We start from the raw sequence: 20488 nt of genomic DNA, 5'->3' as shown, positions 1-20488 counted from the left end.
AGATATTCATAACAATATTATATTAATTAAACAATAAAATTATAAATTTCAATTAAATAAATTACATAATTAAATATATTATTTGATTCAAACTCCACTTAGTCATGCCTATACTCTCTTAGTTTTATTTTTTATTTTTATAAAAAAGAATAATAGGAGGGTTTGTTTTTACAATTGTGAAATGTAAACCCACCTCTTTAAAGGACATTCATACACACTTCTTCCATTTTAAATAATAATATTAAAATGGTTTGTTTACAAGTTTTGAGAGGCATGCGGACTAAAGTGATCTTAAAATGTAAGCTTACTTTGTTATAGTCTACTAGATTATGTGGTATTTATATATGTGATACTCATGTTGTAAATGAAAGAAAAAAAATTATATAAAAGTCCACTTAATTATTCATTCATTTTAGAATTTAAAAAAATATATATATATTTTGAAGCTATCTAATTTAATAAATTTATAAATTATTAAAAAATATTGTTATATCATCTCTAGACTTAAACATGTGTCAATATAATAAGATATTTAAAAACTACGCTCAGAAGTTTTAGTGACTAGACCTTATTCTCAATAATGAACTAAGACCACTCGCTTCCCTCTGAAAAACTTAGGCCTCTCGCTTTAAAGGGTAATCCATCCACTTGGCAAATGCTTTTATAGACAATTGTTTTTTATGTGTTAACATTCCTTAAGCATTAACACACGTGTGAAGACCATTGAATTTCACCCTGAATGTAACAGCCTTATATCATAGTGCATGTCCAACACGTTCTGTAAGTGCTCTTTAATGACAACTCCTTTATAACGACTTGTCACGTCACACTATCACCAGCTCCCTTTAATATCCTCCCAAATAATAGAAAAGGAAATTTTATTTTCAACTCTCCTTTAAAGAATGGTTTTTTTATTTATCAGAGTCTATTTTCCCAACTTCAATCTAATGAAGGTGACGTCATGTTATAGAAAAGCTAGCATAAAGTTGTCCCATGTGAAAGGGAACTACTCGAGTGTGAAATTTCTGCCCTTTGCATTGTCCAGTTGTCTTCACTAACAACAACGTAGACCATTTTGCTTTCTTTTTCTACAAAAACCATTTTGCCTCTGTTTGGTGTGCACTGTGCACACACCTTTATGCGTGGGATTGCTGCAATGCCACACAAAAACAAAAACAGGAAAATGTCAATAAGATTATTTCCAATCAAAACAACTCCGCGGTATCCAACAAGGGACTGTCGTCAATGTGAATGCAGAAAAATATAGATTGAGGAGACGTCTGTTTGTTTATAATTTTACTAACGTCTATTGTTTTGTTTTGTCAAACTGGGTCTCGTTTCTCATCTCCCATCCTTTTCATTGCCTTGATTTTCATCGTTTAAAACACGCCCATTTTTCTACCCTTATTCTGTTTGGTTAAAATTTCAGTCTTTTTAGCTGGGTTCTGCGTTTGTTTCACTCCAGCTATTCAATTGTCTTCTTCGTTGCTTCATCACTTACATATATTTTACTTTTCCTTCGTCATTCTTCCGTTGCTTCCATTTTTTTCCCTTTCTCTTGTTGCTCGTAAGGGTCTTATTTTCCTTGTTCAAAGTTCATATTTTTCTATCTGGATGTGAGGAAAAGACTGCAGTTTTATGCGACGATTTTGAGGAGAATTTTTCGTTTTGGGTATTTTTTTTTTAAAGATAGAAATGAAGTGTTTTTCAATATTCGGCAAAGACAAATCAAAGAGCAAGAAAAGAGAAACAAGATCTGCTCCTGAGTTGAGGAACCAAAGTGAATCATCGGATAACCCAGCACTGAGTCGAACAACGAAATCTTTGCCATCTCCAAGGAGTATACCGGAGTTGTACAAAGAGAAAGAGCATAATTTGAGAGTTTTCTCTTTAGACGAGTTGAGGGACGCAACTAACTGTTTCAACAGGAAGTTAAAGATCGGAGAGGGTGGTTTTGGGAGTGTTTATAAGGGAACAATTAAGCCTCTCAGTGGTCGAGGTGATCCTATTGTTGTTGCTGTTAAGAAGCTCAACGCCCATGGTTTGCAGGTACTTACTCTACACCTATTTCTTCGTTTATACCCTATAAGTTGCCTTTTACAATATGACCTTTCTTTCCTGAATGTTTGAAGAATTGACCCCTGCTACAACATAGAAAGGGATTGTTTAAGGTTGCGATATATTGTGCACTGTTTAATATTGGCTGGTTATACTGAAATCTTTGGAATTTATTTGTAGAACTAGTTTATGAATCTTATGATATTGTCATGAACTTTTTAGGGTCACAAGGAATGGCTTGCGGAGATTCAATTTCTTGGTGTGGTTAGTCATCCGAACCTAGTAAAACTTATAGGGTATTGTTCGGTAGATGGCGAACGAGGGATACAGAGGATGTTGGTGTACGAATACATGCCTAATCGGAGTTTGGAAGATCATCTTTTTAATAGTACATCCACGTTGCCTTGGAAAATGAGATTAGAGATTATGCTTGGTGTAGCTGAAGGACTGGCTTATCTACATGAGGGATTGGAAGTCAAGGTACAATCTTCTTTTATTCAAATGATAAAAAAAACATGGAAAATTATGACATTAAGACTTGTTTGGTAGGAGAGAGAAAAATGTAAGAATTTGAGCAGAGGTAGGTAGGAAAGGGAAGATTTGAAGAATTTGCTACAATATCTGTTACAACTAATGACTGGCATTGGTTATTTCTTTGTTTAAGGATCATACTCGTTATCTTTTTGTGTTATTTGAACAGGTGATATATCGAGATTTCAAATCTTCGAATGTGCTGTTGGATGAAAATTTTAGGCCAAAGCTCTCAGATTTTGGTCTTGCAAGGGAAGGGCCGACGGGTGATCGTACTCATGTATCAACAGGGGTAAGAACATATCAGAGTACAGTATTTCATGCATTGCAGCCATGTTGGTTGGCTCTACCCTCCACTATCTGCTGACCTTCAGCATCTTAAACTGTTGCACTATATCCACTTATATTCCAGCTGCATTTGTTTCCTCATTTGGTCGGAGTTGCATTTTCAATAGTTTTGATTTGAGAAGCATGTTGCATTTCATACATTTGTTGAATTAAGGTGTTTGACATTAAGTCTCGTTTGCTTTTTCATAAAAGGTGTATGGAACTTATGGCTATGCTGCCCCAGAGTACGTTGAAACCGGCCACCTCACAATCCAAAGCGATATATGGACATTCGGAGTGGTACTTTATGAGATCCTCACAGGGAGGCGAACAGTGGAAAGAAACCGCCCGACATTGGAACAGAAGCTTCTAGACTGGGTGAAACAGTTCCCTCCTGACAGTAGACGATTCAGCATGATAATAGACCCTCGACTTAGGAACAATTATTCTCTCAATGCGGCTCAAAAAGTGGGGAAGTTAGCTAATAGCTGCCTAAACAAAAATGCGAAAGAAAGACCGGCGATGAGTGAAGTGGTAGAGAGCTTGAAGCAAGTGATACAAGAATTAGAAGAGGCAAGCTCCTCCTCGGTCAACAACTCTGCCGGTCCATCTTCATCTAGGAATGGCACAAGGCGAAGATCCAAATAAGGTTGGTATAGAACGTGTATTTGATTTGGTTGGACTGGTTTGAAATGGTGGATATACCCCGTGTTTAGCATGAGATGCGCAGCTTAAAGGATTTTAATCCAGAGATGAGTTGAAGGATGAGGCTTCTTTGCATACATATTTTTTTACCGCTAGTATATAATTTGTGGATACAACATGGAAGAGGCGGTACCTAAAATGGCGAGATTTATAGGATCTAGAATTATTGGTTTGTAAACTATAACAATAGCGATTGTTAAGTTGTTATGAATTGAATTGCCATACGATTTTTAGATACTAATAAAAATAGTACCATATCATTAACTTTTAAAGATATATAAATACTATTATATACTTGTCCATATAAGCAGAGCCTTGCCCCCTCAAATTGGAAAGTTACAGTTTTAGTCCTTATAAATTAATATAAGGGAAGATTAACTTTGGCCCCTAAAAATAAAAAAAAATTCTATTTAATCTCTTTAAAAATGAAAAAAACTATAAATTAATATATGATAAAATCAATATTTCACATTTTTGGTGACTATTTTTATCCAAGTTAGTCCCCGAACTTGAAAATTATTTTCACCTTGGGACTTGAACATTTCGTATGTTTAAATTAATCTTTGAACTTATCAATTTCCTAGATTAAAGCTTGAACTTTTTTTTTGGTCTAATTTAGTCTTCATATTTCCTCGACAAAGTTGAGCTAATTTGGACAATAAAACAGTTCAAGCTCTAATGTGAAAACAATTGTCTAATTCAAAGATTAATTAGATAAAAAAAAAAGTTCAGAACCCCAATGTGTTGCTAAGTTCAACCCAAACAATGGATTAAGGCTATTTTATTAGTTTAAAACTTCTAATTTAGAGTTATCTAATAGTGTTGAAGTAATTTCAAGAAGTTGGCATCTCTATATGTAGGGTTTATTTGCGGAGTTCATGGATGGATAAGAAAAAGGCAATTCTAGTTTAGATGGTACAATTGGCCAACAAAATGAGCTATTTTCCAAAATTTTAGATTCTAATGTTTTCAAAAACCTAAAAAGGTAAATGAATACTTTCACTCTATAATGATACAAAATCATAGCACATCAAACAAGTTTCTTCACATTCTGTTTTCGACCAATACCAAACTTCACTGAGATTCTGATGATCGTGGAGACTGGAAATCATCACGAACCCTTGAGGGTTTCCAGTTGGATTCTTCCTTAGTTTCTCTTAGAGCAACAAAATGAAGCGCGTCACTTTGGACTTGGTATACATGACAACCCCACGGATATGATTCTGGAGCACACCATACCTTCTGCTCCTCAAATGTTGTCTCCTCTGCAACTGCTTCAGCCACACAACGTACCAAATCAGCTTCTGGCTCTTCAAAACCCGCCACAGCTACACATCCCAGGGAGAAGAATCCATCAGGTGCTCGCGGATACCAAATAGAGACCGGAGTGGTGTAGTCATCTAGACAATTCCTCCATACCTGCAGAGACTCAATATTAACTCCATTTTCAAAATACTACACTGGCATAAATATCTTCCAGACAAAAAAGATTAAGATATTTATCAACTCCAAGCCCTAAAACACAAAGCTAGTGTAAATATTAAATTTCGTAATGACTTTGCTCTGTCTTACCAGGTCATAACCTACAGGAAGTGCAAATAGCTTGTCAGTGTTTCGGTAAACAGCAGCAACATTAGGAGGATGACTCCCTACACGAGCTATGTCACCAATGGACACATACCTGAAGGAAAGAAAAGCATGATCCCACTCCAAGATTTATGTAAAAAGAACTGTATTTGGCAATTTAAGGTGATGATTAGGATGAAAAGTTTGAGATCCAAGGTCGGTTCAGTAGTCCATATTTCTTAATATAAATACAAATAAATAGATATTATTTTGTATGTTGTTATTGAGTGACCTTGTTACAACTAAGTTTCTTATAGCTGGATTTATAATTTCAATGACTAGTTTTTAGCTTTTAAGCTGTCATATGTTCAAATCTAAGACAAGTCAGAAAAGAGCACAAAGAACTTCGTAATTACCCGTCCGGACAAATGGGCCTCCAAATGCTACATACTCCACCATCATCTGCTATCTAATAGACAAAATAAACTATTTAAGCTAAAATAGAGTAATGAAGTGATCTACAGTGAAACAAGAAATGCATGACATAGAATAAAGCACCTGTTTTCTACATAATGTACATCGACCTTTCAATTCTCTCTCGCTGCTCCATATCTTCAAAAAGTTCATACTGTGTTTGATAATTTTTATTCCATCAGATGCAGAACTTGATGAAGAGAACTCTCCTGATTTAATGATGGATTTCTTCATGGCATGTGGTGCTTTCTTATCAGTCTCACTCCAAGAGAAATGTAGATGCCTATGGCTTGAAGAAACCTGCACAATCAAAATCTTGTTTGTTTACATGACATCTTGAAAGTATAAAGATCTATACGAAGTACCAACCTTTGGCACAATGCTCTTCAGGTCAGATTGATGCATTCTCCACATCTTGCGCACTACTGAACAGATCTGAACAGCTTGCGGTTCTGTTCCCTCAACTTCTTCAACATTACATTTTATAACTCGAACAAAAGCTTCTGATCTCCTAAAATTCTTAAGATGCAGGAGCAGGCAAGAAGGCAGATGACTGCCTGCTTTTGCCAACTCCAGTGCCATTAGCTCCTCCCATGGCACATCCCATATGATCTTGCAAGGTTTTTTATCCATCTTGTCGAGAGATGAACACTGCAAACAACAAGAAACGATGGCATAAGAAAATCAGCTGATTTTTTTTATGCGGGTAGTGTCATAGCTCAAGCACCCTTCACTCACCTGCAATAGCGTAACTCGCTTATTGGTCACCAAAAGTATCTTTTGGTATGGTACAATAAAATGCTCTTCATAATAATCAGACCAAGCAAATTTAGAAGGCTCTTTAAAAATTTCAGTACAGCCAAAACGTCGACTTGCTTCTGCCAGATAAAGGACCATCTGCCCCCGAAAAAAAAAAAGAAAAAGAAAAAGAAAATAGTCAATTCACAGATTTTCTATTGTTTCTTGTCCATGGACGAGACCTATCTGCTTTTGTTGGTAATATTTGCCTGGCATGTGAGAGCAGTGGTGTTATCCCACATCCGTTAAATAACAGTTTATAGTGACTCAACTGGGTCTTTCCATATTCTACCAATTTCTTTTAGGTTGGAAAATCATCAGCTTCAATGAATGTTGGATTGGATGGTCAATGGTTACACATTTCATTCATAACTAAAAACAGCAACAAAATGCAAAACGATTGTTTGCTCTAAGCAGAAACATCTGAGTAACAATGATTTTCATCTCGAAAAGGTTATAAGGTACCTGACCAGCAGCTTCTTTCTCAGAGTACTCTCTAAGAATACCATCAGAATGAATAGCTCGGGGGTTTCTAATTCTCTGGAAGGTGCTTCTGTTATTCAAAGCCTCCAAACACTTGGAACAACTAGCTTCAATTCCACCGACGGTCAATGAGAAGAAATCTAATGCTCCACTGACAGGTTGAACGATGAATCCTAGGCAAGCACGCCCAATTCCATGAGCAAGTCCCATGAAACCATTCTGTCTGGTACTTTCCACTGGTTTCCTCACAATTCCAGACACCCCAAAAGCAACACCCTGTGCAAGAGCTTCTGTTCCTTGAATAATTCCATCACCTACTCCAGTGATTCTCCTTGACGTTACCTAAAATCTGGGGTTAGAGTTCGATTCTCAATTATTTTCAATGCCAATTATTTACAAAATGAAAAAGAATGACTTACCTGCTTTGAGCGCAATTGCAGAAACTGTCCATCGGTTGAAAGCTCTGCAAATCCTTTACTCAGAGAAGCCAAGGTTGAACTAGTCATACCAAGTACATCTACTGAAAATAACAAATGAAGAGGGTTATGAATCAAGTCTCTCCAAATACGGTTTTCAATTGCAGGAAGTATGGAACTTCTCCGCATGAATCTGTCTTTCCTCATCACCCTCCTCAGATGCACCTATAATAAAAGGCTCAATGGTCAGTAGCCTGATATTTACAATGTCTGTAGACTGCCTCCTACTCAGTGCACTACATGCTGTTTTAGCAGGCAGAAACATTGCAATATTAAGTAATGTAATGATCAGTGACCTGAATTTTAAATGCATTTCCGATAGCAGAAAGTATAGGACTCCATACACCAAGAACTCCTTGAGGTCTCTGAGCTGGTGCTGTCTCCAAAGAAACTTTCAACCTTACTTCTGAGACATCTATGAGGCTGAAAAGATCAGAAGAGGGAAAGATCATCATTACAGCTAGCTTTCAAATCCCTAAATGATATTTTCTTCAACTAAGTTGAATATTTGACGATGAAGATGAATCCCACTCAACCAGAAAAAAGAAAAAAAGAAAAGAAAAGAAATCAGTGGCATCTGAACACTTCTCATTGAAGGAGAAAATCTAGTAATACTAGAACTAGCATTGGATAAAATGTTTGTCCTTGTACAATATTTGTGCATGGAATTCAAGTGAATCAAGTTGAGCATAATGGCATTCTAAAACAAACTACTGCTGGGCTTGGATGCGTCATAGTCAAATTGAAAAAAAAAAAGTGAATTCCTTTTAAAGGTTAGCTGAGCACATTATCAATGTATCTCCAGCTATTTTGCTTATAAAGATTTCAGAGAATCTTATCAAAGTTCATTTAGTCAATAAAATGGAAAGAAGGAATGCAACAGCACTCACATATCATAATCAAAACCATATACTGCTGCACAATAGTTTCTTTGATGCAATTATATTCGCATGCTAAAGTTGAACAATACTTCATAGCTATTACACATGAGAATATAGTCTACACTTCCAAAAACATGGATGATGAAGAAAATAAACCCTAAAAGAATAACTTAAGTATTTAACAAAGTCAAGTCAACTTGGATATAGAAAACTAATTGTATGCATTAAAGCAGCAAGTAGCACTAGCAGATATATGTGTCTAGTGTGCACATACACTTGCATGCATCATCCAGGAGAATATATAGCCACAGACAGAAAAAGGTGTACAATAGGAAAGGAGTTATAGAAACTGAGTCATGCATCAGAAAAACTGTCAATAACTTTATGCTATTTTCCTCTCCAGTTATAATGAACAAGGAATAGTCATATAGGTAAATTCTATTAAGGCATCAACCTAGCCAACATTGTTGGCTTCCATGCATAGTCCTGAAACCCTCTTCCTGAATTTTTAACATTAGAAATTCCTAACTGTAAAGACGTTGAATATTAGTCTTACTCAACACGTATCTCTGGGTCAACTTGAGTGACACTTGAACTTTGGGGGATGTGATCTAGCTGAAGATTGTTATAGAAATCAACTATTGCCCATATGATTGGCTCATGAACATTAAGCCTCCAAGACTTGTCAGTCACCTATAATAGAATATGATCAATTACATTATCATCTAAAACAACATAGTGTACCAAAATGCTAAGCATCATACAAATAGAGCATTACCCGTATATAGACATATGGATACACTTGAACCCCATCAGAGTTCACATTTCGCATTGTGATAGTCATCTTAAATACAGGATGATGAATATCACTCATCTGCTCAGGTGCCAATAGCACTGGCATTAAAGTTAGAGGAAGCTGGTTGTCAATCTGCAAATAGCCCAATATGAGCTTGAACCTAGCAAAAAGGAATAGAATTTATTAGCTTATTCATCTGAAGCTCCAAGAAAGATAACCGATGGAAGATGGATGTGTAAGTCCCAAGACCTAGCAGATATTTGCAAAATATTGTTTTCAATGAAGGCTGAATGAAATAGCAAAGTCTGGGGAAGGGGTGTTAATTTAAGTCAAATCATATAATACACCAGACTGTTCCTATTTATAAAACAAGAGTACAGCACACGAATAGGCATTTGAAGTGAGAAAAACAAGAGATTCTAAAACTAATCCAGCTCAAATATCAGTGATAAAAATGTAAAGGAGGACATAGTCTAAATTCTGTGCGTCACCAGCAGTACTGTACAATAACCAAGAACAAAAACTTCCAAACAGCTGAAGACTACAACATCATGCCTAGAAGCTCTTACCTGCTGGTTGTTCCACCATCATAGCCTGTAGAATATGAAATGAAGAGTCTGTCCAGGTACAAGTAAAAGAGCTCTCTTGGCATGTGGTCCACAACAGAAACCCCAACAACTCCTAACTCAATGATGATTTCTATTGGTGTGACATCAATCTGTGGCTCTCCAGCAGCTGTCAGAGACCTTCTATCTTCATGTGAACTTAACTTCCACGTCCAATCATCTGTGAATCTAACAACTTTGATATTACCTATTTCAAAAACATGCAACTGCATTCCGAATTCTCCTTCACCTTCAGAAAATTGCCCAGCCCTTTCCAAATCGATTTTCCAGATTTGGCTATTGCAATCTCCATAGATTTTAGCATCAATGAACTTTTGTCCATATGGATCTTCCCAGGAAAAATTTGTAGTTGAAAGAGCTCCTAAACTTATCCATGTGTTCTCACCAAATCCAGATTGGCGAATACATATAGTTTTTTCAGTGGTTCTGTTCTCAATCCTGTTTATTCATATGCTTTAAGAAGTCAATAGACACCAACATAAACATGCACCGCATCTCAAACTCTCAATATTTAATATCTAGGAAACAATGTATACTTGCCTGATAGGACCTTTGGCTGATCCAAGGCGGAATACAACTATAAAACGTGATCCTTCTTCATACCCACGTATTACTACATTCAAAAAAGTCCTTGTAGCATCACGCCGCCTCAAAACCAATGAGATAGTATCCTCTTTTACTATTTGAACAGGAAATGACCATTCTGTATCTTCTAGTCTTATCTAGAAATTTCAAATAAATCAACTCAATAAAAAAGATAAATTTGATGCATCATAAAGTGCAGACAAGAAGAAGCCAACAACCCCAAAACCATAAAATAAATAGTTTCAAAAACCAAGTTGGCAAAATTATAGATCATTTTAGGAATCAGAAGGCAAAACAAAAGTGCAGTTTAAATCTAGAAAACCAGTGCAGGCAAACATGAAGTGAGAAAGGCAGAAGTATTATCCCATAATAACAAGGCAAACAAAGAAGAGAAGTAGATAGTTTACAAAATTGGATATAAGGTTTAAAGCACTCCACTGACCTGAAGTTTCTCCATTCCATCATTCTTATAATGTAAAAAGGAGACTCTTGAATCAGATGCGCAGAGAACATTGGGCTCATCTTCATTGCTTAACTTAATGTATAAGTCCTGACCAATTCTATTTGTAAAGGTCATGTATGGTCGGACAGTGATCACCTACAAAGATTTTACCAAATGAAGCGCCTTCATTCCTGATAACATCTAATTTGTAGAGCACTGAGAAATATTCCTACCTTTGTAGGAATAGATTGATAGGGGCAGGGCTTTGCAGAAACAAAAAGGTGAATACATCTGCCATCAGCATTATAAGCATAGAGATCCACAGAGCCATCCTGTTGATCAGGAAAAAGTAAGTGCTAAACAACAATATCCTTTTAATAAGATATGGCTTCAAGTTACTGTTAATGTTTGATCTACCATGTCACTAAGGGGAGAAAGATCTTTAACAGGTCCAAAGTGCTCGTTGCTAGGCTCGGTAACTGCTACACAGAGGCCATACAAATTAAAGTTCAATGAAGAGGCAATTGTGTGACCATTGTACATTTCCTCATCAGTTATTTCCTCGATTCCTTCGTTTTCCTTTTTGGCACGAAGTGGAAACCTAATCTTCCTTGTGCTTTTCTTCCCTCCGATATCAACAAGCCTGTATGTAAGCGGTGGACATCTGGAAACTGAAAACCAGTAAGGAGCATAGACTCTGATTGTTTTTGACAAATTTGTTTGTTCTTTGTCATAATTCTGTTCAATAACGAGTTGAACTATCCTGCGTATTCCATAAATATAAAGGGTATTAGATCAGAGAAAACTTAGCTTTAACATGTTCAAGAGATTCGAATTTTAAAAATCCAGAATATAATAAACCTTCCAGAAATAGAACTTTTTAAGCTTATTGTTTTGGATGGAATTTCGTGAGGATGAGATATCAGAACAGCTTCCTGTAAATCAGTAAAAAGTTAAGAGAGAAAAATAGACAATGAAATATGACAAAGAGCCAGATCTGATGTTCACTTTCATAAGCATTATATATAAAAACTACTGGATTTTCCTAAAATCTCACTCGTAATGGTAGCCATCCTCTCTGTGGAAGTAGTGAGAAGAATAAAGGCCTGCATATATCAGCATTGTAAATATTTACAGTTCCTCCAGGGTGAAATATTCCTCTGGAGCAGGCAATGAAATGACCACTAGGTCGCATCTCAAGGATAGAATATTCAGCTGTAAGAGGAAGATAATTGGTGATAGATAATGGGGATTTGATCACAAGACTCCAGTCCAGGATAGGATCAGAACAAATGTCTTTTGAGATCTCCGTTGCTTGTATGCCCAAACAAAACCACAGTTCAGGTGAAGAAGCATTAGAAGAGCTCTCGACTAGCAGGGTGCAGCATAGCAATTCCTCAGACTCAGTCAGAGCTGATACATATATCTCACAAGTGCCCTTAGGTTTTTCAGAAACCTCCGGCTGACCAGGCTTTCCAACTACCGAACTCCAAGAATACTTATTAGAACCGTTAACATTTGAAGGTCGCAACTGGAAAACAAATGATCTAGACTTGCTCAAGGCTGACAAGGGAAGAGGCACTGTATCACCGCGTTTCAATTCGGCCACAAATAATTCCTTTGCATCAAGTGATATTTGTTTCCTATTCCTGATCCATCTCCTTTGCCTCACAGAACTCAAGGATGCTATGGAGTCATCTGACTCGGGCCATTTTAGGCTTTCTACATCAGGAGCATGAACCCATCCACCAGCAGTACTAGTAGATGGTGTATCCAGATGCCAATCATCTAGCCAATCCCAACCCGAAGGTAATTCAACTCCAAAAGCTGCCTACATGATTGTAGAGGAATAAAAAAACCAAATCAGACCTCATCTTTAGAGTATTTTAAGTAGTTCCTAAAATTTCAAAATACATTTTCAAGGCCCTAGAGGAAGAATGGGCTTTAAAGCATGTAATTATGAAAGAAGTGCAACAATATAAATACAAAGATACAAGTATCAAAAAGTTGAACAGAAAACATATTTACATACTGTGGCATGAAGTATACAAGTTTATCCATTGCAATTAGTAACCATATTATCCAGGATCAATGCACAATTTATATAAAGTGGAAGGGGTTCAGAAAGAAATGAATCTCATGTTTGTGGAATTAGAGACAAAAGCAAGACAAGAAAAATTAAATGAATAAAAATGAAGTGATCATTTTTTAAAAGATAGATTCCTGGTGTAATACAATGGACAATATGTTCTGTGTAGATAAGTTTTAGGAAAAGGATGAAGGAGGCATAATGCCCATAATACAAAATACTAGCATAAATAGAGGTTTGTTTCTGCAAAACCTTCACTTTAAAACAATGAGCACATTAACATGTGAATTTAGAGAAGGCAGCAAAGAAAATTAATTATGGTCCAAAATGAGTTACTGCTACTTACAGCTAAGAAATTACTTATATTTCTTACCTGCTGGGAGCCTCCACCATAGGGCTGATCTTGATTCAGTTGAACATTGCAGCCAATCCACCCAATATTTGGATCATACTTTTCAGTTTCAAAGAACTCATCTGTCTGAATTCTGCTACCATCAAGTTGACTGCCTTCAGGCATTCTTACATCAGTAGGCTGCTCCGTCTCACTGGAAGCTTTTGATACAAGACATAAATCAAGTGTAAAATCTGTGTTATTATGCACGGATACCAGTGACCTAATATTTACATATCTGTTGCCATCCTTTACACTAACTTCACCAGCTACAATATCATTGCCTAAGTGCCAACTAGCAGTGGGTGCTGCATAGTTGAGTTGCACGGTAGTCCAAGGTCCCTCCATGCTAGGACTTATCTGAATGAATCCAGATTTTCTGCCACCGACAAAAGGTTCATTTGTCTCATCAACATTAAATTTTGGAGGCAAAATTACAGCACATCTTAATTTCCCACTTGACTTCTTGCTGCTCCTATCTGCTTGAGTAATATTCTGCAAGAAATAATCCATTCAGGAATCACAGCAGTTAAAATGCTTCAAATATTTCCACTTACAAAATCAATTTAAAAATAAATAAAAGTTATCTCAACTAGCTCTAAAATAAGAGGATCACATTTACCATAGAAGGTGGCAAGAATAAGTCCCTCCACATTAAGCAATTGGCGTAATCAAGGGAATCATCTGGGATGTACACAGCTATCTGGTTCAAAGGAGCTGAAAAAAATCCAATGGCGTCACCTGTAAAAGAAATTGTGGATTCAGTAATGAACGTATGCAAATTAGGATGTTATCTGCTTCCTAGAGTTACACCCTTGTGAATTCATGTGGTAATAAAGTTATCAATACCATATGCAGAAATTTAATGTTACTGTTGAGGCTTTTCTGTTCCTATTTATTGTTTTAGAGTAGATTATTTCAAGGAGCTATGACAAGAGTTGCTTAGGACTTAGGTTTAAATTAATTAGATTTGTTTTCAAATTGAGTTGTGGCATTGATTCAAAATCACAATTACCTTCCTTGGGTTAAGAAAAACAGGTTATATTTTATCCAGAAGTATAATATCAACATTGTTGGAATACATGATTTTTTTAAATTGTAATACAATACTCCTCAAAACAACAAATTCTTACAATCATATAAGCTTGAGATAGTAACCTAAAAGTGGCCTGATGCAGGTGTTATACATATTAAATATACCACTATTCTGGAATCCTTGATCAGCCAAACCACATTTCCGATAGTTTTCTCAACAATACAACAACATAAAATTATTTAAGAGTTGCGTTCAACAGCTTAATGACTTGGAATGTTATATACACATGCAGGAGGTAAATCATTGCTTGTGAAATGAATAGATTGGCATGAATATCTAGTACCTTTTCCCACGTCAGCAACAATTAGCTCCAATGTATAGGAGTCCTGTGCAAATTCAAAATCATAGTAATGGACTATGCAAAAAAGGGAAACGCGGGCATAAAAATGCACAAGGTTCATTAAAGAAATATGAATATTTTTCTTACGTACAGGGGAGTCAACTATAAAGAAAAACATTTCACTCCAGTCAACTAATTCAGAATCAGAAGACATGATACTTGAGATACGTCCACATGTCCGTGCACTTTGTTGATGAAGCAGTGATTCACTTGGAAGGCTATGGCTTGGAGAAAGGCAAACAGCCACAGTATATTGATGAGAACTCAACCCTTCAACTCTGGGTAACTTCCATCAAAAGCATTCCAACAGACCATGAAAATGATCAAACTATTTGTCACATTAGAGTCAAACAGAGCATAAATAAGTGAACTTAAAATCATTTCACACGCAACTTCAATTTCCTTCCTACTTTTACTGAAGAGGGGGGAAAAACCAACCAAGAAGGTAATCAGTTTAGTAACTAATTTGGAAACTATTTTTACACAGATACTGTGGTTTCCATCAATTTCTAAGTGAGACAAGGCCTTAAAAAGGTAATAATCGAATAACCAAAATAAGACTGGCTACCATAGCAACATTACAATTCTGTACAAATCCATAAATTGCCATGATAACCCAAAATGTAGAGCTTAAGAAAAAAAAATCAGTTTTATCCTTTATAGCTTTTAAAATAAGTTCAAAAACAACTAAGTATATTTTTATTTTCTTTCAGTTTAACCTTCATTATTTTGACTCTGTAATCTATGTCAAAAGAAGTTGGTGAAATAGCAAAAGCACGCCAATAACTTACTCAACAAAGTGAACCAAAATAATAGGAAAATGAAATTTCACTTACAACGCTGATCTATCTCTAAACATTTTTCATCTTTACATTAATGCATAAATAAATCACAAAGCTTGTAATAAAGGACAAAGAAAGTGATATCCTCCATCAATATAGTTAAAGAGATTAATAGACTATACCACTGCATCTGCTATAATGATTGTCACCATTGTTCTAATTTTCCTGCACAGCTCTCCTTTCAAGTGAGAGTCCGACATGCTTTTTGATACAGGAACATTTATAGGCTTCATGTTGCCAGCTGGCATTTTAATAATATCTGAGAACCCTCTCCTCTCAGTGGCTCTAACAAAAATGTCCTGACCAAGTTTGTTTTGTGGGACGATATAATAACTTCTCTTTTGGTGGACATTAACAATTGATCTTGTTGCAGAGGTTGGAAAACATGCTTCCTGTTTAACATAGAGAAGAAACTTTTCAACACCAAAAATCAAGACAAAAAGGAAATTTTCAGAACTGAAAATGATAAAAGATAAGAAAAAGAGAATTCATATCAGCACCATATAGACACCAAACACTAACAAATAGTACTACCAGAACATATCAAGCAATTCCAAAAACTTACTGGTCTTTTATAATATTGATGAATAGCACTAAGATTATTCCAGCTTGCATAAGCTTGAATAATCATATTAGCATTAGACACAGAGATATTCAAGTTGAGATCTCTCGTGGAGGTGAAACGTAACTGAGTAGCTGCACCAGGGGAACTAGGATCATACTGATACCTGGAAATTATCATAAAATTTGGGCCAGGAAAGTCAATGCAAAAAAGACATCAAATGAAATACAAGGAAGACAAAAAGTAGTATAAGAGCAGATGAAATCTAAGATAAAGCTAAAAGAAGCTAAGGATAATTTATTTCATAACAACATAGCAAGGTAAAGGACCATACATCTTCTGTGAATAGGAAGAGGAAGAAAGTAAGAAAATTTACAAACTCATCCAATAAATGTGAAATTTCAGAATTTTGATTACCAAGAAAAAATTCTTAGAAAAATATAAGTGCTTAAATATCAAGCTTTCAGTCTTCAAACTTAACTCTTAAGACAAATATCAACTGCCAAAACTACAACACCATTCTATAAAGTTTACATACCACTGGGGTAATCAGTTTGATCAAAACCAGCATTATAAACCAAGCTTATGCAACTATTAAACTTAGTGAAGCAAAACAAACGAAATTATAAAACTCAAATTAAAGGAAATTAATAAAGCATAAAATTTTCTTAAATCTAGAATGGACTATCAGTTGGAATCCTATTCATCACAAGAGAGCACAGTATCCAAAAACTACACTTTTTTTTTTTTTATCTTGGATAAATAAACTACACACGCCAAACAGCTGAGGGGTGCCAACTAAAGTTCTACATTTAATTCGATGCATCATATGATGATTACCTTAAAAACCCATCCATTGGCTCAACAATCGGCTCCCATGATTCATATTTATCATTATATGACCTCGCAGCTAAAGAGAAGCTAACAGTAGAATTTGAATAATTAGGTCTTCCCCGTAAACTGAATGCAATTCCACTCAATGATATATTAAACAATGGCACCATCTGCAAAAAGTCAAGCATAAAGCTGTTTGAATTAAACCAAAGAAAATTTACCCAGTATCATAAAGGTTCCTAGTTGTAAAAGATAAATCCAATTACAACTTGAGAGCCTTTTTTACTGAAAACTGAAAGTTTTAGACTAGAATATTTCAGAACTAAAGACGAAGAGAAAAACCATAGACCACAGCAAACAATGATCTGCCCAAGAACCATAGAAGAAACTCAGATAAAATTACATACCAGGCCACCATAGTCATCAAAAAGGGCTGCAGAAAAGGTTGTTATTTCTGCATCAATGACAGTATCATCTGAACCACTGTGTAAATATGGATCAGCCAGCTTTAAAGCAAACCTCCTTGGGGGTTTTCTGGATCCACCACGGACAAAAAAAGTCCCCAACTCATTAGCAACAACCCAGATGCTAAATGGTACAGTGCCAAACTTGGCATCTGTTGTGTCCCAAACACTTTCTTCCAGAAACTGATCACCAGTTACCATATCACTCCGAATGCATCTTAATGTGCAAATATCTTGTTGCTTTGGTGGGCCCTTACATGCAATGCAACCTAAAGAAACATAACCGGGAGGAGCTTGAGGCAACCAAAAAGAAATATTCTCCATTCCTCTCTGTTTCTTAATCTGTCCAACTGGCTGAAAGCCTGAAGGTGCTTTGAAAAGCTCTTCATCTTCAGCATCATGCAAAACAATACATGCATTTGGAGGCTCATACCTGGCCCTCAGAAAATTAAAGATCATCAATGTCTATGAATAAAACAAGATATGTCCAAAAAAATCCATTTATTAAATATCACATACCCTTGAACAGCAATATCACCAAAATACACCATTCCTTGGGGGACCTCTGGACGCCATATGGACAGTTGCTTCCTTGAGCTTGAACCTCTATTCCACCAAACCAACCTAAAACTAGCAACAGCTTCAAAACGCCGGCCAGAATTTGCAACTGTTGAACGATTTGACTGTTGATTGCTGACACGACCAGATACTGAAGCTTGGATATCTGAACTTCTAGATGCTTTCGGATGAAATTCAGGAGACCTAAGAATTCCATAACGTAATTCATATGCTCTAGCTAGTAACCTCAAAGTAGTGGGTTCTGCTGGCAGGAAGGTACCAAGAGAATTGTCCACGCGCCAAAATGCCAGACTGGATGGATATCCACAATTCACAAGTAGCATTTTGGAAGCAAATAATGTCATTAGAAACTTTGTTAACATAACAGTACTAGCAACTCATGAAGGATAAAAACATTTTCCCACAAGAATACACGGACAACCAAAGTCATAATAGGATGGAGCTTTATGATTATACATACCGGTTGGTAGCACTGGTGGTGATGCAGTCCCTGAGGGAACAAGGAGAAACAAAAGAATCTAAGATGCAGAAAGTAGAAGATGATGATGGTCGCAACTTTCCAGGGGAAACCACACAACCTAATGCAACATAACCTTCAGGAGGTTCTGGGAACCAAACAGAACAGTAGCTTTCCCCCTCACCAAGCACACCATTTGACGATGTCTTGGAATTAACTTCACATTCATCAGAGATACCTCCAGAATCTAAAGGTGGCCAAATTCGTTTAAAAGACACCGGTCTCTTGACTGGCACGTAGTTGGTATTTACAGCAAGAATTCCTTTTGTAGGTGGTTTGTCCCTGTCAAGTGAAGACCATGAGCATCAAAGCACAGGAAGAAGCAGAATAACTTTCAAACCAATATATAGTAAAGAGTTCACTGACAATGGTGTCAAACAGTCACCAAGAACTGCAAAACCAACTGGTGCACAGGCTCTCCAAAAGGAATATATCTGGTCACTGTCGGGATCTGTAAAGCATGCTAGGGCTATAAGTCAACCATGTGAAACTTCAAACAAATTCATCTCCAACAATATTGGATTTAAAAAAGGAGAAAAATAATCAGGCATACTTCTAATTGTTCCAACTCTGTCAAACTGAGAACAATTGACAGTCATTTCCCTTGATGTTCTCCTTAAAAAAGCCAAAATATCTTCTTCAACTGCTAAAAACAGTCTAAGGATGCTGAATGAGAAATTCATGAATATGTCTGAAACAGACAAATGTATATTTGTCTTTCCAGAAGCATTAGAATACTTAATGGTGGTGTCAAAAGGCTCCAAAATTCTGACTCCATTACTCTCCATTGTCAAGCCAAGGGCATTTGCAGTCATCTCAACATTATCACCTTTCAGAACAAGCCTGCAGTTACATGCCAGCATCAAATATCAACTGTCATATCGTCAAAAGTTCATTGCAAGTATAAGCCCCATTCCTAGGCCACATGTCTCTAGCTCTACAATTTGACATTGAAGGAAACAAAAAAAAAAAGTTCTATTTTGACATCTGACCACTTTAAGAAGTGCTTGCAAGCATACAAGAATGATTTGATCATGAAATTATACTACTGCAAATTTCATAAACTGAAAGTTTTGAGAAATAAGGAATTTAACATAATTTACATGAAAAAGATGGTATAACAAAAAAGAAAATTGAATATGCACTATAGTTTAGAATATGAGCAAATCTATGAGTATCAAAAAGTAGTCGGCATTGAGAAACAAGTGACATGAGGTTTGTAATTGATGATGAAAATAGCAAAAAAAAAAAAAGAACCACCTTCCAAAAGCATCCAACTGAGCATGCAAAAGCTTGTTGGACAAGACTGAAGATTCTCCTACATCTTTTGATGCATTGTAAAAGGTCAGTTCTGGACCAATTGCCTGCAAAAGGACAAATTGTTCATGGAGATCTATTTAAGTGTAAATATGTCACTTTCAATCAACCATAGCAGATATTAATTTTGTCACATTTAGAATAAAACATGTTAAGCATATGTGAGCATGGGGCACAATAACATATTATCACACTTTAATGGAAGTCTTGACATCAATTACATAGTGTATACAAACAGCAAGACAGCATTTACAAAGATTCATACCCAATAACGTATCTAAGTCAGTCAGCAAGAAGTAAAAATGAAGAAAAAGCATTATCAAACAATAAATGTAATCAGGTATACTGGTTTTCTCCACTTCCATTTTTTTCAATTTCAGAAACTTATATATACGAGTTAGTGAAGAAACTTTCATAAATATGAATAGAAATAGTGTGCCGGTAGATGTGTAGATGTGTCAGAATTTAAATTTCTTAAAAGGAAAAAGAACTGTTAAGTACTTTATATAAATTGTAATACAAAATCTATTGTAAGAATACAAATTGATTACCAATACTCTCAAAAGATTAAAAAAATAGAGCTCAAATTTATCATATTCGTTAAACTATACACAAAGCCTAGGGGCTCCAACATTGTAACAATTTGATTTGGTAACTCTTGAAATGTTGGCAGACGGCATCCTGAAATATGTCAAGAACAGTATCAACG

General features: G+C 35.9%; 2 protein-coding genes across 2 annotated transcripts in view; one reads left to right on the top strand and one right to left on the bottom strand.

The window, feature by feature from the left end:
- Nucleotides 1-1013: 1013 nt before the first annotated feature.
- On the top strand, nucleotides 1014-3885 carry LOC107886400 (probable serine/threonine-protein kinase PBL19). The gene is made up of 4 exons (XM_016810350.2): nucleotides 1014-2049; nucleotides 2281-2538; nucleotides 2759-2881; nucleotides 3130-3885. The coding sequence occupies exons 1-4, from the start codon at nucleotides 1696-1698 to the stop codon at nucleotides 3562-3564; spliced, it is 1170 nt and encodes a 389-aa protein (XP_016665839.1). The 5' UTR covers nucleotides 1014-1695; the 3' UTR covers nucleotides 3565-3885.
- A 564-nt stretch (nucleotides 3886-4449) lies between these two features.
- Nucleotides 4450-20488, bottom strand: part of LOC107886399 (uncharacterized) — a 35042-nt gene continuing 19003 nt past the window's right edge. Inside the window, exons 34-64 of the mRNA XM_016810348.2 lie at nucleotides 19723-19826; nucleotides 19016-19305; nucleotides 18829-18913; nucleotides 18406-18744; nucleotides 17886-18236; nucleotides 17310-17799; nucleotides 16909-17072; nucleotides 16072-16234; nucleotides 15629-15898; nucleotides 14756-14950; nucleotides 14608-14650; nucleotides 13851-13969; nucleotides 13211-13723; nucleotides 11806-12579; nucleotides 11610-11683; nucleotides 11166-11511; nucleotides 10982-11080; nucleotides 10749-10904; nucleotides 10262-10443; nucleotides 9665-10159; nucleotides 9078-9255; nucleotides 8856-8992; nucleotides 7715-7841; nucleotides 7362-7583; nucleotides 6925-7284; nucleotides 6400-6558; nucleotides 6031-6312; nucleotides 5746-5961; nucleotides 5604-5656; nucleotides 5194-5302; nucleotides 4450-5040 (exon numbers count right to left, since the gene is read on the bottom strand). Coding sequence (XP_016665837.2) covers nucleotides 4696-5040; nucleotides 5194-5302; nucleotides 5604-5656; nucleotides 5746-5961; nucleotides 6031-6312; nucleotides 6400-6558; nucleotides 6925-7284; nucleotides 7362-7583; nucleotides 7715-7841; nucleotides 8856-8992; nucleotides 9078-9255; nucleotides 9665-10159; nucleotides 10262-10443; nucleotides 10749-10904; nucleotides 10982-11080; nucleotides 11166-11511; nucleotides 11610-11683; nucleotides 11806-12579; nucleotides 13211-13723; nucleotides 13851-13969; nucleotides 14608-14650; nucleotides 14756-14950; nucleotides 15629-15898; nucleotides 16072-16234; nucleotides 16909-17072; nucleotides 17310-17799; nucleotides 17886-18236; nucleotides 18406-18744; nucleotides 18829-18913; nucleotides 19016-19305; nucleotides 19723-19826 — 7440 coding nt within the window. The 3' untranslated portion in view covers nucleotides 4450-4695. The remainder of the gene's footprint in view (nucleotides 5041-5193; nucleotides 5303-5603; nucleotides 5657-5745; nucleotides 5962-6030; nucleotides 6313-6399; nucleotides 6559-6924; nucleotides 7285-7361; nucleotides 7584-7714; nucleotides 7842-8855; nucleotides 8993-9077; nucleotides 9256-9664; nucleotides 10160-10261; nucleotides 10444-10748; nucleotides 10905-10981; nucleotides 11081-11165; nucleotides 11512-11609; nucleotides 11684-11805; nucleotides 12580-13210; nucleotides 13724-13850; nucleotides 13970-14607; nucleotides 14651-14755; nucleotides 14951-15628; nucleotides 15899-16071; nucleotides 16235-16908; nucleotides 17073-17309; nucleotides 17800-17885; nucleotides 18237-18405; nucleotides 18745-18828; nucleotides 18914-19015; nucleotides 19306-19722; nucleotides 19827-20488) is intronic.

This window comes from Gossypium hirsutum, chromosome D08, assembly GCF_007990345.1.
Source record: "Gossypium hirsutum isolate 1008001.06 chromosome D08, Gossypium_hirsutum_v2.1, whole genome shotgun sequence".
Taxonomy (NCBI): domain Eukaryota; kingdom Viridiplantae; phylum Streptophyta; class Magnoliopsida; order Malvales; family Malvaceae; genus Gossypium; species Gossypium hirsutum.
This window is presented reverse-complemented; position numbering and strand designations above follow the sequence as displayed.

Excerpts from the sequence above, each read along its gene's own strand:
- LOC107886400 (XM_016810350.2), top strand. The coding sequence starts at position 1,696 with ATGAAGTGTTTTTCAATATTCGGCAAAGACAAATCAAAGAGCAAGAAA. Across the intron at positions 2,539-2,758 it reads ATGAGGGATTGGAAGTCAAG|GTGATATATCGAGATTTCAA; the intron begins GTACAATCTTCT and ends TTATTTGAACAG. Across the intron at positions 2,882-3,129 it reads GTACTCATGTATCAACAGGG|GTGTATGGAACTTATGGCTA; the intron begins GTAAGAACATAT and ends TTTTCATAAAAG.